The 17,363-nt window shown below is 51.5% G+C and overlaps 1 protein-coding gene across 4 annotated transcripts in view; it reads right to left on the bottom strand.

Moving 5' to 3' along the window:
* The window catches only part of SH3PXD2B (SH3 and PX domains 2B), a 73,810-nt gene extending 61,726 nt beyond the window's left edge, over positions 1 to 12,084 (bottom strand). For all 4 annotated transcript variants that reach the window (XM_061456659.1, XM_061456662.1, XM_061456661.1 and 1 more), the window contains exon 1: positions 11,884 to 12,084. In XM_061456659.1, coding sequence (XP_061312643.1) covers positions 11,884 to 11,955 — 72 coding nt within the window. In that variant the 5' untranslated portion in view covers positions 11,956 to 12,084. The remainder of the gene's footprint in view (positions 1 to 11,883) is intronic.
* Between the last annotated feature and the right edge of the window lie 5,279 nt (positions 12,085 to 17,363).

The raw sequence follows: 17,363 nt of genomic DNA, 5'->3' as shown, positions 1-17,363 counted from the left end.
AGGTTATTCACAAGCTTTTACTGGTGATGGATGGATAAAAAGAAGAAAAGCCTTTTTTTTGTTTTGTTTTTTATTCTTCTATGAAAGACAAGAAGCAAATAACAGAATCAAGCAATTACTTATCTAATGTCCTTGCTTGTTGTTCACAGAAACCAAAGATGACCCCCCATGAGATGCCAGTTTAACACTCTCAGTCTTCACTAATTGATAACAGATTGACTAAGCAGAATGCTACGCAGAATGAGGGCATGTGCATTTTTCCTTCTAACTGTCATGTCCTGCTTATTTCTACCAGTAATTCCAGTGTTGATTCACTGAAGCAGGAACAAACATTCAGAAGCTCAGGTGGACAGACCTGCTAGAACTTCAGCTAACTTAATTAAGTGTGAGGACTCTTAGGATCCTGGTTTAGTATTTAAAATGGAATCTGTTAAGAGTTTCACAAGGTTCCTGGCATTTTTCCAGGTCCTGGAATGTGTCCAACATCCCAGCCCAACATCGAAACTCAAACACCAGGAGATTCAAATGGGTAGCACAACACTGAATTATTGGAGCTCATCAAACCTGCTCAAATGCTGTACTAAAAAAGTCTAATCAAAACTCACCCTGCTGCTCAGAGGGCTGACGCTGCATGACCCTCCAAGGTGAGGAGACTCGGAAGACTCCTGAGGAATGACACACTCTCTCCAGTGGAATCATCCCAAATTAAGTTGGAAAAAGAGGCAGCAAGATGAAGCAAGTTCTTATTGCTAAAATAAAGAACTTCAGTACTTTTAACCCAGCAATTCAATGACCACTTCTCTTAAAGGAGATGATCAGCCCAAACACAGCTGCGGGTGCTCTGCTGACTTGCAGTGAGCTGGCTGGGTGTCACAGGCACCACCATCTCCCAGACAAAATCTGACTCACTCAGCATCATCTTACAGGCTTTATTCAGCTAATCACAACCCTCCCCATTCACAAATTCTTTTTTGAGCCAAAAGACCTGCTCTTTCTGCATATTAACCCAAGGAAGACAGAGGGCTTCTTCAAGACAGCATCTGTTGCAGCTGTGGAACCTTGGATGGACTATGATTTGCTGCAAGGGAGGCCCAGACACTGTGCTTACTTACCACAAAAGTGGCTTGACAAGTACTGTACATTGGGTCAGGTACAATGTCCATTCAAGAACATGCTTCTAGACCTCAGCAGGTCAAATACAACTTGGCTGGCCACAGTTTGCAATGAAAACGGATAAAGTTGCATGACATGGCCTCTGAAGTATCTGACAGCATCCATACAGTCACCACCATGCCATCAGAAAACTAAGCGTTAACGACGCCAAGTAAGCATCCAAGCTGCCTTTACCCTCACCCCAGGACACGCCATCAAGCCAGCATGAGCTCATTTTGGTTGGAAGCTCAGCTGATATCCCAGCTTTCTTACCCAGTCTACAGCACTTTACGGGGTTATATCACTGCTGGCTGGCTGCCTGGAGAAAGCCTTCCACTGGGGCAGGAGGAAGAGCCAACTTTTCTTCGTTGTTTATTCCTATCCTGCCTTTATTTGGAGTCAACAGCTTATTAGACTGGGATTTTAATCAGGATGTGGATTTGCTCAAGACAAAATGAATTCAAAGCTCTTAAGAGTAATAAAGCCATGAGATTTGAGGGCACACCATGCTTTATTATACCCTTTGCAACTGAGGGAAGGAGCACTTCTCCCAGCTGATGAGCTCACTCTGATTTTGCTGAAATGCAAATCTCCCAGGAGCCTGGATAACGGTGTCTTGCACATCCCATTTGGATAGCGGAAATGTCTCCAGGGGCATCTCTGTGCCTATTTGTGGAAAGCAGAGAAGATGGGGAAGCCCATGGGAACAGGAGCTCCTCAGTATCTATAAGAACACTGTCTCAGTAAAGCTGTGTTCCTCTCTCCTTGTAAATACCCTTTGTCCTGCACTCTGCCCCATCCCACTGAGGTATTCTGGTGGCCAAAACCACCACAGATCCTGGTCTCTGCCAATACCTAATCCAGTTCTTGCTGTCCTATGGCAAAAAAAGACACCAGAAAACGTAACTCGGGTGGTATCTTCAACTGACAACAGAAGTGCAGGTTTTGAAAGGTATGAATGGTGCAGTTGGCCACTCGGTAATGGTTTTCACATGGACCTGAGATGATGAGGCACCAAGCTCCCATAGGCACCATCCCTTTCTCAGGTGCTTTTGGAAGACACTTTCAATAATCAAGACGGATTTTAAAGCACTGCACTTGGTCTGAAGCATCCCCTCCCGGCCTTCCACTGCACCATGTCCTGCCAGGAGCAGCCACCATGAAGTACCAGCTCAAACAAACCCAATTTTGTCCTGGTAGGAGCCACACCATCACTGGCTCCCACAGCCCTTTATCCTGCAGAGGCTGCTCTGAGGACAGGCTTTTTCCCGGCCTGGCTGTGTGGATGAGGGCATGTGGAAACAGTTATTTCATGGGTTTTCTCCAGCTCCAATTTCTATGGTCCTTTAAAGAAATAACACAGAGAAACCACCAGCAGGCCTTTTCCATGGAAAGAGCAAGAGGATCTCCCAGGGCTGCAGCTAGCACTGCCTCGGGGACACGTACCCAAGGGAAGCACCGCCGGGAAGAGGGGAGCAGCTGCTCGGATCCCTCCCCGTGTTTCCTTGAGGGGTGGGGAGAGCCCAGCAGATGGCAGGGAGGCAGCGGGCAGCCAGATCCAGGAGGGGGGCTCTGGATCCCCATCACATGTGCTGGGCCCCTGGCCAAAACCAACAGGCAGAGCTATCTAAATACGTACAGCCCTTCCCGGGCCAGCGGCAGGGTCTGCACCACGGAGGGGAACTAGCTGACTCGGTGAAACCTGGGAACCAGCAGCTCCCCTCCCTCCGGAAAGGATGCCTTACCCTGCCTCGCTCCCATCCCTTGCTCCGCTCCAGCCTACGCTGCTGCACACGTGCCACGTCAAACCCCACAACCAGTCTGATGCCTGAAGGCAACAGGCCAAGCTGAGGTTTGGAAGCAGTCACCAGGCAGAACCCAATCGCTTTTGGCAGAAAACACCAGGACTGAACCCTCTTTAGCTTCATTTCAGACGGGGATTAAGGGGGGAACAGCTGAAAATCATGCCCATGCTTCTGAAATCCTTGAGACACAGCTCATGGTGTTTGTCCTACAATAGGAAGGTGAGAGAATCACAGAGCTTTCAGGGTCACTCATACATGCAAAATCCTGCTTTCAGGATTAAGAGTCCCATGCCTGCACACTCAGCCCCCATCGCTCCTCTTCCATCCAGCAGCTCCCCTGCCCTCGAGCCATGAAACCACAGTCCCACACTGCAGATAGCCCGTTGTTACAGAGCAGGAGGAGCTCCAGACAAAACAACCTTGTCAGTCACAGCAAGGCTAAAACAAGACCTGCCCTCCACTCCTGGGGGCCATGAGGACAGGGTTGGAGGTGCAGATGGATCTTTAATAACAGAGGAGAAGAGCACTTCACATTAACACCAAATGCTCTCTATGCTTCTGTCCTGTGGAGGGCAAAAGCAGAGCACATCCTTCACAGAAAATGGAAGCCTGCAAAAGGCTGAACTCTGACACACACCACAGGGATTTGGGCTCTGCAAACTCCCTACATTACAAGTAATTGGTCATATACAAACTAATTAGAAATCACCAGCTGGGAAGCCTACCATCAGGACCACCACTGCCCAAGATTTTCCTTGGTTACATTAAAACCCAAGTCCCCTGTACAGCAATATAAATATGCCCAGGGGATCCTGCAGCCTGCCTGGCCACACATCACAAGCTCGGTCCCCATGGCATTCCTGTAGCATGACTCCATGCCTGTCACTGCTCTCCCCAGCATCTCTGGAGAGATGGGAGAACAGGCCAGTGGAAAGTGGGACTGAAAACCTTCGTAAGGGACCTGTCAAAAGATGACAGGTTGCTAAAAGAAATGCAAATGGCACCTGGCCAACTGTAACAGAGCTGTCAAGGAGAGCTGCCATCAGCCCACATGGCAGCGAGGGTGCTGGGGGGAATCACTGCCAACTCACAGTGGCTGAGTGCCTGAGGGACGTCCAGGACATCCCTCCTGAGCAGGAAGGCACCCCAGGCAGGGAGTGAGCTCCAGTGTTGGGCAGGGAGGCTGCAGGAGCCAGCTCAGACACACATCCAGCCAAGTCACAGGGACTCGAGCGCGAGAACAGAGGGGACAGAAGCCAGCACGAATTATCTCTATCTGAAAGGGCAGCCAGAGATTTAATGCTATTTTACTTTTTTCCTTTCAAAGAGATGAGCAGCAAGCATAAGCCTTGGGAGCTGCCAGACCCAAGAAGTATTTTTCCAGGGACTGATAAAGAGCCTCAGTGCTGCAGATTGAAATGGCTCCTGGTGACTTCCACCACTCAAAGGGACTGAGGACTCGGGAGTCCTTCGCAAGCCTTCATTCTTGCACCTTCCTCAAGAGGCACACTGTCCCGTACAACAACATGGCTAGAGAGAGGGGATGATTCAAGCAGCTGACTTGAGGCAATGGAATTAAGAACAGATACTTCAAATAAATAAATAAATAAAATAATAACAGAAACAGTTCCCGTTCTGAAACACGAGGCCGTGTGACCTCCTGGAAGAATCACTTCTGGACTCCTTGCATAAACACACTGTGGACATACACAAAACATGACCTGGGAAACAGCCTGGACTGCTTAAATCCGAGATGGAAAAAGGCAGACTGAAGCTGCAGGAAAACCTAGAGCTACAGTTTCAGCCTCTCTCCTCCCATGGAGGAGTTTTCCCAAGTTTTCCAAGGAGACTTGCAAGGCATCCTGTCTGGACAGGGGCAAGCATAAAGCCTGCAAGAAAGGCTTTGTGGAGAGGGCAGCTGCTGACTGGCCTGGGAGCTCTCTGCTGGCACTCAGTGCATGGCTGAATGGGGCAGCAAGTCCTCCCTGAGCTCAGCACCATTCAGCTACACCAGCTTGAGGCCAGGAGCAGCACACCCATACTGACACAGCCCTACAGCCTTCCCTGGGCAGTTCTGCAGCAATCCCTGAGCTCCCCCAGCCCAAAGCATCCCTGCACCAGAGCTCCTCACATTGAAACCCTCCTGTTTCCACACCAGAGACACATGAACAACGGCAGGGAGGAAAGCAATGCAATGGAACATGGAAAGACACCTCTATGGGGCTGCAGGGACATGCAGTTCTGCTCATCCATGACCAGCAGGCATCGGTGTAGGTCCCCAGCTACTCAACAGAGCTTCTACAGCAAAGCCAGACATAACAGCCTCCAGCAGAGGCAGAGCTGTCGGCAGAGCTGTTTCCAATGGGTTGGAGCCTGTGTGGTCTCAGGTCCAGCGAGGCTATGTACAATAAACCTCTCTGTGGAAAACTCCACATATTTAAAGCATCTTTTGCCAGCAAAGGGGAAAAAGCATCAGTGTGTCTATTCCACCCGCAACCCCCCTAACCTGAAACATGGAGAAGTGATGTGAGAGCCTTGCACACTGGAGACGGGAGCACCAACAGATTCAAAGGGGCAGGGAAACCAAAGCATCTGAGGGATTGAGGCAAACTAGAGCAGGTTTAATACAGAAAAGGGAGTGGGAAATTGTAAGAGGAAAAGAAAAAAAAGGAGGGAGGTGGCTGGAAACAAAGAAAGTTCTTGGCAGCAAGCTGCTGTGCTTGGCCCCCCTCCATCAGCATCCACTGCTGCAGGCATGTGGGGCTGGGGAGGGGAGTGTGGGGTTCTTGTGTGACAGGACATTGAAGCTTGGAGCAGGAGAAGGACTGCTAGCCCCCAGCTCTGACCCCAGACACCTTGTTACCCCCTTTCTCCTGCTCTGTGGACAGGGAGAGCTCAAAGAAAGGCTGTGTTGGTTCAGTTGGCTCTAGAAAAGGCACAGAGAAGCAATCTCAGCAGTAACTGCAGGGCACCACAGATGCTGCTGTGATCCTTTTCGTCTAGCAAGGGAGAGAAGCAGAAGCAACAAATCAGAGCTGCAGGGAGGAGCTGGGTAGAGGGGATGTGGCAGCACGAGGACAGGCATATCCTCATAACCACAGCAAATAACTCGAGCCAGCCTGCCCATGCACCCAGGACTACAAAGCAGGCATCTCCCCTCGCTCTGATTCACCCCTTCGACTGTACCCTCCCTAAAACCCAGCAAGTGACAGCTCCTCTTGCTCTGCTGTATGGCTCTCCAGGGCACAGCACTCACAAAGCTGCTGGGTTGAAAAGTTGGGTTACACCAATCACTGGGACCACAATGACAACTCTCAGCTGCAGCACAACCCTTCAGTTGTACAACATATGCACCCACTTGTTTGCTCCCAGTCCCACTGAAGGTCAAACATAGGGGTTCATTTGTTTCCTATTTCCCACTGCTACATGAAACACCCGGAAGATAGAGATACCCTCCAAAGCAAAGCTGTGAGGGATCAAGGTCACCAGACTTCCAAGCAGGCAGAGCCAATGGATGGCCCCGGAGCTGAAGTTCAACTGCTGGAATGGAGTACAAGCAGCAGCCTTCCACACAGAGCTGCATCCGCCCCAGTGGCCATGTGCCAGGCAGGATTTGGCCCATGCACTGAACTGCGACATTCAAGGTTTTCAACAGCCTCAAGTAACATGACTAGGGAAGAAAAAACAAAGGAGAGTTTGCATTTGAGTGTTGGTTTTCATCCACAAAGCTAACAGCACTCCCTGAAGTCCCAACTCTCTTGAGAGGTGAGGGGGAAGGAAGGATTGGTGTGCACTGTAATGCTGTGCAGCAGAGCAGGGCCAGGCTCAAGAATGGGTGCACATTTCTATCAGCTACAGGCTCCAAAAGCCCTGCCTGTGGCCTGCCTTCAGCAGGAGAGTGTCTGCCAGCTGACAGGAAATGGGATGAGATACAGCAGAACCACAGGATACAGCAGCAAAACACCACTAAGGATGCTGAGAAGGCCCTCAAACCTCTCAAGGCCACCAGTACTCAGGAACTCCTCACCACAGAAAAGACTCCAGCTTCCTGGGTTCAGCCTTGCTTCATGCATTCTGGTTTTGCTGTTGCTCTCTTTCATCCCCCGATCAGTTAACGGCCCCTGCATTCATTTTACACTACTCATTTGAACCTCCTGCTCCCTCAGCCTTACGCACCCAGCCCCTTCGGCTCCCCACAGGACATTCCCACCATACCAAGAGCACCGTCACTTCCCCCAGAGAGCAGAGCATGGGGGAGTCATGCCCCAATGCCCTTTTTAAGCCAAGCAACTGGTATGATTCATAACAGCAGAAATATCACAGCTGCACAAGGTGATGCTGTGCCAGGTCCCCACAGAGCTCTGCTCCAGCATGGAACATTGTGACCAGGAAACTGTGACATACAGGTCCATGGGACACATGTTCTTCGGAAGACATCTGCTCTATACATATACAGCACTGAAGAACCACTGAACCTGTGGATTAGCAGCTCTTGTCCTCTTGCCATTTGAGCACTGTTCTCTGAAGCCTCCATAATCAATTCCAGCTAACCAATGGGGTTAGGTTGGACACTGAATGAAACCATGAACAGCCTCACCACCACGAGCCGAGAGACAGAGGAGATACCTATCATCACGTCACAATTTCCACATCAAAAATAGAACACGTTTACTTTTTGAATGTGGTTTTCATCAAAGCTGTTTTAAAAGATCCATAGATGCTATCAACTAGGCTCCAGATTCCAACACGTACTGTTGATTACTTTCACAAGGCAGCTGGCACAAATGAAGTGGTCCAATATGTATGGGTATTACGTTGTTTAAAGTTTGCAACCTTGTTAACTGAGCTTGCAAAATAAACCTATGCTGCACGCTCTGTTTAAATTTCCTCTTTCAAAAAGATACATGGATGCATGGAGGCTGGGAAAGGAAGTCCTGCAAGAGCATAGTCCAGGTTTCCCAACAAACTAACAGCCAGACAGCATGCTGCTCTCTCCTTCCTGTCGGACGTATAACTTTGGTTTGTGCTCTAGAGCAACCATTTAAACAACATGAACTATAGAAACATTCTTGGTGGATGGGTTGTAGAAATGGAGATGGTATTGTTTTTAACACATAAAACAACACAGAAACTGTAGGTGTATTAAAACAGAAGGTCCTGAAGTTTGCGTAAGGGGAAGAAAACCAACCCAAATCTGGATTTAGCAGGGAAAAGCTTTATTTTAGGGCTTCTACTAGAGAATAACAAACACAAAACTATAAAAAGATCCTGCGTGAAGTCCTTTAAAGGAAAATTCAGTCTGTTTCAACTGTGGCTTTGTTTTGGGTCTTTTCTGAATAAACATTCATTTATCAGAAGTTGAGATTTGGCCAGACCATAGCAACGATGGCAGTCTGCTGTGCTGTCACACAGAATGATTATTTTTAAATCTTGCTTTGCCTTTCCAGACTTGCAGCATGGCCCTGGAGCACTCACCGGCAGTGTCCCTGAGGGGCATGAGCTGTAATCACTTAACACAGGATTGTATGGGAAATGTCACTGCAGCCATTGCCTGAAGGATGGGAGTCCCCTTCTTCCCTCGGACAATGGGCTGCTGAGATCCTGAGCTCTGTTTTTTTCTTGACAGAATCAGAGCAGTGCATGCTGCAACAAACACCTGCAAAAGGATCATTTCTTGCTGCCCCTTCCAGGTACTGCCCATGAAAAAAGCTTAAAGACACAAGCAGCACAAGTGCAGTTGAAGCAGTCGGGGTTAGCAGCCCAAGAGAGGTGGCTCCGCAATACGTGATATGGTTTCACAGCCAGCAGAGCATATTCAAAGCCCTGATCACTCAGAGCAAGAAGCTCAGTTATCCTTCCCCTCTCGGCCATTCCACATGTGTGAGCAGAGTTGGTTTAACACGAGCAGGAGCAGACGTGTTGGCCTCACACCATGCCAACACCACAGCAGCAAGAGCCTCCCAGTAGCACAAGCAGAGAAAAGCCCACAAGGAGAGAGCACCCCCTGCTCACTGCAGTTTAGCCTGGCCCTTCCAGTGGTGCTCACTGCAGTACCCACCAAAGGGGTCAGCACCTCACTGAGGAGAAAAGAAATCAAGAGGCCTTTCCCATTTTCCCTATCCCCCAAATGGCTTTAAACATGCCTGGGCTGGGAATGCACTCAGCCCTCCTGCCCTCAGGTCAGGCACTGGGTTGTCATGAGGGTAGATGGACAGGAGATGGGACAAGTGCGCTGTTGTCCCAGCATAGCCTTCCAGAGGAGCACAGCGAGAAGTGGCAGGACAGCAGCACTGCCGCTCTCTTGCACTGGGATTTAAGCCAGCAGCATTCACAGGCACACAGGCATGTGAGGGCACGGGGCTGTGTTCAGGTCCCAGATAAACCCAGACACTCAGCTCAGCTTGTGTTCAAACTGGCACCCAGCTACCCAAACCCCATTCAGCACCTTGCTGGGTCCTTGTCCAGCCTAAGCCTTGAATTTGGGGAAACATTGCATCTCCTGTCTTGAATCAGAGCAGAAAAAAAAGGACAAGTCTTTGTCCCAAGCACCACAATGCTTTTTGCATCAATTACCAAGGTGACAGGCAAACCACGTTGGCCAGAATAGAGCTGGCCTTTCCCACAGCCCCTCCCCACCGCAGGCATCAGCCAGGACTTTGAAACACTGGTTTGATCTCGCTCTTCTGGGAAACCGGAATCCACAACTTTCTGCTGTGGTCTCACCACAGCCAAGACAACTGCACCTTTGTCCGGCACAGAGAAGCCTCTCGCCAATGCAGAGGGGAGGCTGAGCCTGAGCCATGGGTCACTCACCGGTCAGGCCAGTGCAGAGGCAACAGGAGGAAAAGCTGGAGCGCTCCTGCTCCTCTAGCCTCCCCAGGGACAGCGAACTGCTTGCTGCCTCAGAGGATGGAGGAGAGCACATTGATGCTCAGCAATGAGAAGCCAGAGAGCAAAGGTTTAACACATACACTTTGTGGTTACAGTGTGCCAGCAGATACAGTCTAAAGTAAGATAACTCAGATGTGATTTCTGCCCCTCCTCTCCCTCTTTTTATGGGAGTAGGAAGAAGAAAAAAAGACAAGAAGGTTTTGATTTCATATAATTAACTGGCTTTGTGAAACTGCCTAGTTCCTATCAATTCTGTCAAACAAGGCATGTACTCCCATTCACTCCACACTGCCTGCCCCTCCCTGAGCTCAGCCCTGCTGGCTGGTGCTGCTGGGTTTTGATCCAAGGCAAGTACAGGTAAAGATTAGGGGCAGAGGACTCGAGTCACTGGTTGTAGAGGGAGCAAGTGGCCAAGTGGCTGGGCTGTCATGAGCTGCCTTCTCGCATCAACCCTGAGCTTCTGCTCCGGTGCCCCCACCCAGCTGCCCTGCTGTACATCTCTCATCTCTCTCTACAAAATACCCCTGTCCCAGATTTCCAACCTCACAGGAATTATTTGTGCTCTGCCCAATGCCACTCTGCAGGTGGGCAGTGAGTGGGGATAATGGACAAAACAGATTGTTGTCCAGCACCTGGGGTGCATGTCCCAGCCATGGGACATAGGTCCTGAGGAGATCATGGAGCCCCCAGCCAGGGAACAAGAAGGCCTAAAGGGAGAGCAGAGCAATCATCACAGCCCCGTTACAGGACCTGGCAGCAGCGCAACAGATCCGCCAAGACAAACAGAATGCATTCGCAGCTCAGCAAATCTCCTCACGTACATGCTTCTCCAGACTGGATGCATAACCCAGCTATGATGATTTAAGTCTGAGATGGACACGGCAGGAAGAGGGGCACGTCTTGAGCTGGGGCCAGGCTGATAAAGTCGCAGGCAGGGCAGGAGAGGAAGAAGGGGTGATAAGGGGTTGGGCAGCAGCAGCCACCCCACATCCCTGGATGCAGGCAGACAATAACAGCCCTCTTTACCCGCCCCTCCATCCTGGCTAGAGCTGGCCTGCCCTCTGCTTCCCTCCAACAGTTGCTCACTGCCACAAGCCAGCCAGGGTGACATGGAGAAGCCCCTGATCAACCAAGAGCTCAGGGAGCCTGGCTCTGCTGACATGCAATATTCCAGCCTAAGTAGATAGCACATCCTCACAACCCAACTACATCGCGAACAGTGTCACTGGGTCACCCCGGTCTGAGGCGAACGGGGCGGGGAGAACATTTTGGTCTTTGTTTTACGGCTGTTGCCAGGATTCACCCACAAGGTCTCCATGGATGCCTGGAAGCACACCAAAGTTTAAATAATAGAAAAAAGAAAAGCCCAACCCCTTCAAAAAGAGACAAGCCCACAACAGTTTGGAAGATGCCCTGGAGCACACAGGAATGCGCTCCCTGGGTAGCTCGGCAGAATGGGTGCAGAGGACACGAGGGAATATCTCACAGGGATGATGCCACCGTCCCAGGCGCAGAAGGAAGGAGCCGGCTTGTCCCTTGCCCCGGGACTCTGCAGCCGGCAGATTCCAGAGCCCCTCCGCCGAGCGCTGCTCCCTCCCTAACGCAGAGGCACTTTCGGGGGTGCCCTGCAGACCCCATCTCCTCCGGGTGCCTGCTGCCATCCGGCCACCCCCCGCCCGCCGCCACTCCCGGCACGTTCCGGCGCTTCCTCCGCGGGTCGCGCACAAGGGTCCGCACCGCAGCCGTGTCCCTGCCTGCCCCCAGCAGCACGGCTCTGGGGGTAGAGGCAGCGCGTTCCCCCCCCCCCCCCCCCCCGGCAGGGACACAGCGGGTGATCCCCACGGGAGACACCGGGGGTAGGAGCGGCAGACCCGGCCGCGCTGCCCTCTTCTTCCTCCTCCTCCTCCTCCCTCCCGCCAGGGCTCCGCCGGGGCAGCCGTGGGGGAGCGGGACCGGCAGCGCCCGGCCTTTGTTTGCCCAGGGCCGGGTGCGGCGGAGCCGGGCGCCCCGAGCCGAGCCGAGCCGTGCCACTCACATAGTGCTTGTTGGGGATGCGCCGCTTCTGCACGTCCAGCACCTTCACCTCCGCGATGCTCCGCCTGGGCATAGCCTCTACCCCTCGCAGCCCGGCGCCAGCGGCGAAGCGGGGAGCGGCGGCGGCGGCGGCGCTGGAGGAGGCACTGCCGCACGCAGCCGGGACCGGAGCCTGCAGCGCCGAGCCGAGCCCCGCCGAGCCGCCCGCTCCCTGCCGAGGGCGGGAGGCGGCCCCGGCCCGCCCCGGCCTATCCCGGCCGACGGGGCGGCCCTACCGCAGCTGGCTTAAAGGGGCGACCGGCACCGCCCGCCCCACGCGTGTCCGCCCCACGAGAGGAGCCGTGTTCGAGGTGGAGCGGGGAGAGCAGCTTTTCAGAGGTGCAGCCGGCTGCTTGCATCGTGGGGAGGTGGCTGGAGGGATCCCGGCTTGGCCATCCTGTCTGGCACGGTGGACCCGTGCGTGGGCTCCATCACTGGGGTTTGACTCTTCACCCTGCTCTTGCCCCATAACAACAGCCCCCAAGGTGGTGCTTATGACTTTGCCGTAAGCCGCCACAACCCTAAAGGATACAGGAAATGAATTGAGTAGGAAAAGATGGCTTTTGGGGCTGACGACCTGCCCAGGACACCTCTCCTCCCTGGCAGTCCAACCCCTCCTGGATGCCCACCTCTGCCTTTGGGGCAGCTGAGGAGACAAGGCAGTGACCAGGCACTTCTCTACATCAGCACCACCCACGGCCTCCGTCTTCCCAGCAGCTTCTCAGCACGTGGCATAACCACAGCTTTCTTCCCCGTTGGGCTTTTAATTACATTATAAAGTTTCTCAAGGCTTGCACTGGCAGGTCATTCGTTTTCATATGAATTTAATTTAATCATAAACAACTCATCTCACTCCTTAGCAGCTCCTCAAATGTGGCTCTTTCTTATACTGTTAACTTCACTACAACCACACCAGAAGAGGTACAGGCAGATTGCCAGGGCTTTATTGCATCCCCCTTGCCCTCCCAAAGGGCTCATCTTCATCCTCTTCCCAGTAAGCTAAGCCCAAGATCACAGTGCCCCTGCAGGGATGGCTGCAGGAAGGATGCTAGGTTGTCTGAAGGGGATGTCACACCACTGGTGACCTCCCTCATGCCTGCTGGCATGCTGCTGCAGGGCTGGTTTACTTGTAGACCACATTGCTTCCCTCCTGGCCCCAGCGTCATTCCTCAGTCAGACATACCATGAGGATGGGAGGGCAGGAGGCCATGGAGAGGCCCCGAAGAGCCCTCCCTTCCTTCTGCCATCAGGAAAATCCTGGCATTCCTCATGGATGCTGGGGCTGGACCTTGAAGTGCTAATCAAGAGCTGAAGCCTGGGAAAGCACCAACAAGCAATAGAATTGCATCTTTTGATGCTGTGTGGAGTGCTCAGGCTTGAGCAGATAAGAATTTTACTGGTTTTAAAAGCCCTGGAAGATGCACAAATCCTCCAAATAGTGAGGAAAACATCCAAAGTATCTGTGCATCCTGTTGATAAGAGAAGTGTATATTGAGGTGTGGAACACTGGAGGAAACGGATCAAGAGAGGAATGAAAGAATTACTGATCTTCACATGCTGAAAAGAGATACTAAGGTAGAGAGCAGCTGAGGGCACTGCAACTGAGCAGCTCGGGAAAGGATGTAACCTGAAGAGCTGAGGACTGAAAGGCCAGGCAAGGGGAGCACAGGGATAACAGGAGCAGGTAATTGGATATGTGAGTCACAGAAAGGAGCACAGAAACACGCTAAACAAGATGCAGTAGATTATAACTTGCAAGCTGAAGGGAATTCAGTGGGGCAACTGGGTTATGAACGTCATGGCTGCAGCCGTCCCTCTTGCTTCGGGCACTGGTTTATTCTAGTTGGCAGCAATTGAGGGACTGCCAGGCATCAGGGAGAGGGCAACTGTGCCTGGGACACTAGTTCACCGGCCCTGGTGAATGCAGATCTGGTCTGATATCATGTGGTAATTTGTTTTGGTAATCTGGTCAAGGAATGCACATTCTGACCCTACATCCCCCCTATGAACTGAGACTGACATAGCCAGATTGATCTTCTTGCTGCCCAGCTTGAAGCATTCCAAAGGGACACAGATAGTGCTTTGCTTGGGGAAGCTTTGTGCCCACCTCCCCTTCTCAGGGGTGCATGGAACCTTTGGGCATTCCCTTGCTGAAAAATCCATTTCCCTGTGCTACAAGGTGCCCACAAAGATATGTGACATGGAAAACAAAAGGAGGATGTATGAATGAGCTCTCATGGCATCTTGGACCTACCTGATCCAGGGACCAGACCCTTGTCTCCTGCCTTCACCCTTCCAGCTCTATTCTGTGTACTGCCCTGGATGTAGCCCCATTACTGCCACATGCTGCTGGGCTGCTGGGATATTCCTTTATAGCTGGTATAAATCACATGTATCAGACAGCCATCTTGTTACACACAGGGGGTTATTCTATCCATGTCTTCCAGCATAAATCCACTCCAGGCCCACAAATGATGGCAGAGAGCCAGATGAATGCACAAAATCAACTGGAAGCACTTAAATTTCAGCATCACTTCCTTGGCACTGTAACTTGCACAAGTGACTCCATCGCTCCTGGACCCCAACAGCAAGAGGCAGTGGCTGCAGCCTGGCAGCTTATGAGCACCCAGGAACAAGCAGGGGTTGGAGACAATCACAGCTAATGCTGCAAAATGTTGCCTGTGTTTAATTAATGAGCCTGAAAAGAGTTGTTGAGATGGGCAGAGCATGGTTTTGCACGCCGAACTGATTGCCTCCCGAGGGAGGCACATTGGGAAGCTGGCTGTGGAGATGTACAGCCTGGCTTGGGCTCTACTGCACCTTGGTCATTTATCAATGATCATTTATCAATTTTTACTTATCAAAGAAAACTGCAAAGCATTTGTTAAGGGAGCCCAAATGAAGGGTTTGAGATTGACCTGGAAGTCCCGTGCTTGGCCCTCACCTCTGATGGTGTGGCTGCAGGAGCAGCAGAGATGTGAAAGCAGTACTTCCTATGATGAGGTTAGGTGATACAAGGGTACAGGTGCAACTGAGGGCAACTTTGGGATAAAAAGCTTATCTCTGGCTATCCCTACTGAAGGCTGCAGTACTGCTAAGCCAAACAAAATAACTACGCAGGAGAGGTCACCACATACTTGAGAGTCAAGATCTCCTTGACCCATGTCCATTCTCCCTTCTCCCTATCAGGATCAGCTGATCAACTTAAAGCAAATGGGTAAATGACTTCTGAAAAGCCATGTGTCAGCTCAGACATGCAAATGGGTTTACATTTGGCTGTAAGCAGGATCCAGGTCTTTGGGCACAGCCGGGTCCCACAGTCAGCCCTGAACTGCCGAGAAAACACAATCTGCGGTCATTCTGGCAGGGAAAGTCCAATATTGCTGCTTGCTTTTTAATTTAAGAGTTATGAGTGTCTGCCAGGTGGTAAAATGTTCCCAGTCCTCCCTTGCGTACAGAACAAATGTACCCATCTTCCCCAAGCTCCCCCACAACGATTAGTCAAAAGTGATGCCCCTACCACAACAGAGGGCAAATTGTTGTAGCTGAAGCCCAGCAGAGCAGCGGCTACCCACCATGTCACCAGGACTGGATTGCACTGATTTTTAGCCACCACCAGGATTTTCCACTGCTTTGACCCCAGTATTGCAGGGTTTGGCTTTGTGGTGTGGATGCCACCCAGCAATCAGCTTGGCAGCAGATTGCACCCATCCTGCAGAGAGATATGGCAGCAGGGAGCAGAGAACAGGGAGGAGATGCCTCAAATGCAGGAGGCTGCCCTGGCCCAGATGTGCCGGTGGGTAGGAGAACCCTGGAAAACTCCTAAGGAAAATGCTGGAGCAGGAGACAAAGTACTGAAGCACCGATGAGCAGCAGAGATCAGGTGAAAGGTGTGCCACAGAGGATGATGAATCCAGGAGGAAAGCGAGCCAACATTTCAGTGCAACGGGACAGCTCAGCTCTGCGCTTGTGCAGGCAGCAGCGGGGCTCCGGAGCCCAAGGCCACTGCTTCAGTGTGCGTGCCATCTAGTGAACAAGAGAAAGAAGAGCAAACATCACCCGTCCACCCCTTGCAAGCCTGTAAACCAGGCCCAGGGGAGTCCCAGTGAGTGCTTGTGAGGGCAGGTCGGGTGACAAGGACACATGTCCTTGCTACCCAGCCCCATCCCACCCAGGAGAGCAGCAACAAACAACCCCATCAGCAGGGCAGAGCCCCCAGCCTCTGGAGAGGCTCGGCTTGCTCAAGCCCTGGGTAGGCTGGCACTTGAAGAATTAAACCAGCGGCCAGTGCAGCAGAACACACACACAACAGGATTTGTATTAACAGGGTGCAGATGACTTCTGGGGGTCATGCCCATGGCAATGCTCACCTCCAGCTGTCCTGCACTGAGGGAGAGCAGATGCAGCCATAAGAGGAAGGCAGTTAAGTACAAGACCCAACTCCATGACTCTCCCTGCTTTTTCTCCCGCCAGTTTCACATTCTCCTCTCACAGGAAGGTTGAAAAAGCCTTTGGGCAACCCAGAGGAGCTTGGCACCCAAATGTCACAGGGCACACAGCACAGAGGAGGTAATGAGGAGAGCCGAGCGTGCTACAGCTGCTGCAGCACCAGTGATGCTTCAGGGATGTCACCTCCAGTTTTAAAAATTACGACTGATTTTTACCCTTGCTCCATTTCCAGCATTGCACCGTTGCAGAATGGTAGATAATTATTCTGGAATAGGCAGTATTTTCAACATATATTTATAAATAGAAATATTCTCATGGTTGAAGCTCCCCTCAGGCACTGCCAAAACATGCAGGTGAAGTTAAATACTCCCATGAGATCCTCTGCTTTACTAAGATACATTGACAGAGGCCATTTGTGACCAGTGCATCCCAGGAGACAGTGCAGTCCTGATACCTGTAAATGAAGGAGATGACTAATTGTGTGTCTTCACCTTACTTCAATTCTTACTATCTCATGGAGCAAGGAGACAGCATCCTTATGCTTTGCTCTTGTCTTTCTCCCACCATCGTGCTGCCCATTTCAAACCCCACCAGCAACAACTTGCCATACCAACTCCCTCTCCTTTCAGCACCTCATGTCTGAACTCACAGCCTGCAATATTACTTAACCAGGGTGGAGACAGGTAGCAAGGTCACTTCCAGCATGAAACCCAAGGTAGAAGTTGCCAGGCTCCAAAGCATACTTCCAACAATGAGGGTAAAACCACACCAGCTCCATAGGCTCACTTCAAAGCTGCTGCATATCCTTGCTGGGTGCAGGGCATGCGGATTAAAGAAATCATAACTAAATCAGCAGGTGAAAGTTTCCAAACAGAAAACAAAGACCACGCATGGTTGGTTACAGAGCTGATGGGAGCTTTTCTGACGAACCTAAGGGAGCAAGCAGAGATTGTCTCCTGCACTCACAGGGGAAGATGAAGTTAATCTTGGCCC

Source organism: Pezoporus flaviventris, unplaced genomic scaffold (assembly GCF_033815535.1).
Source record: "Pezoporus flaviventris isolate CSIRO_AGI_PZ_B2104156 unplaced genomic scaffold, CSIRO_AGI_Pfla_v1 ptg000023l, whole genome shotgun sequence".
In the NCBI taxonomy this organism is placed as follows: Eukaryota; Metazoa; Chordata; class Aves; order Psittaciformes; family Psittacidae; genus Pezoporus; species Pezoporus flaviventris.
Note: the sequence above shows the minus strand (reverse complement) of the source record. Positions and strands in the feature narration are given on the sequence as shown.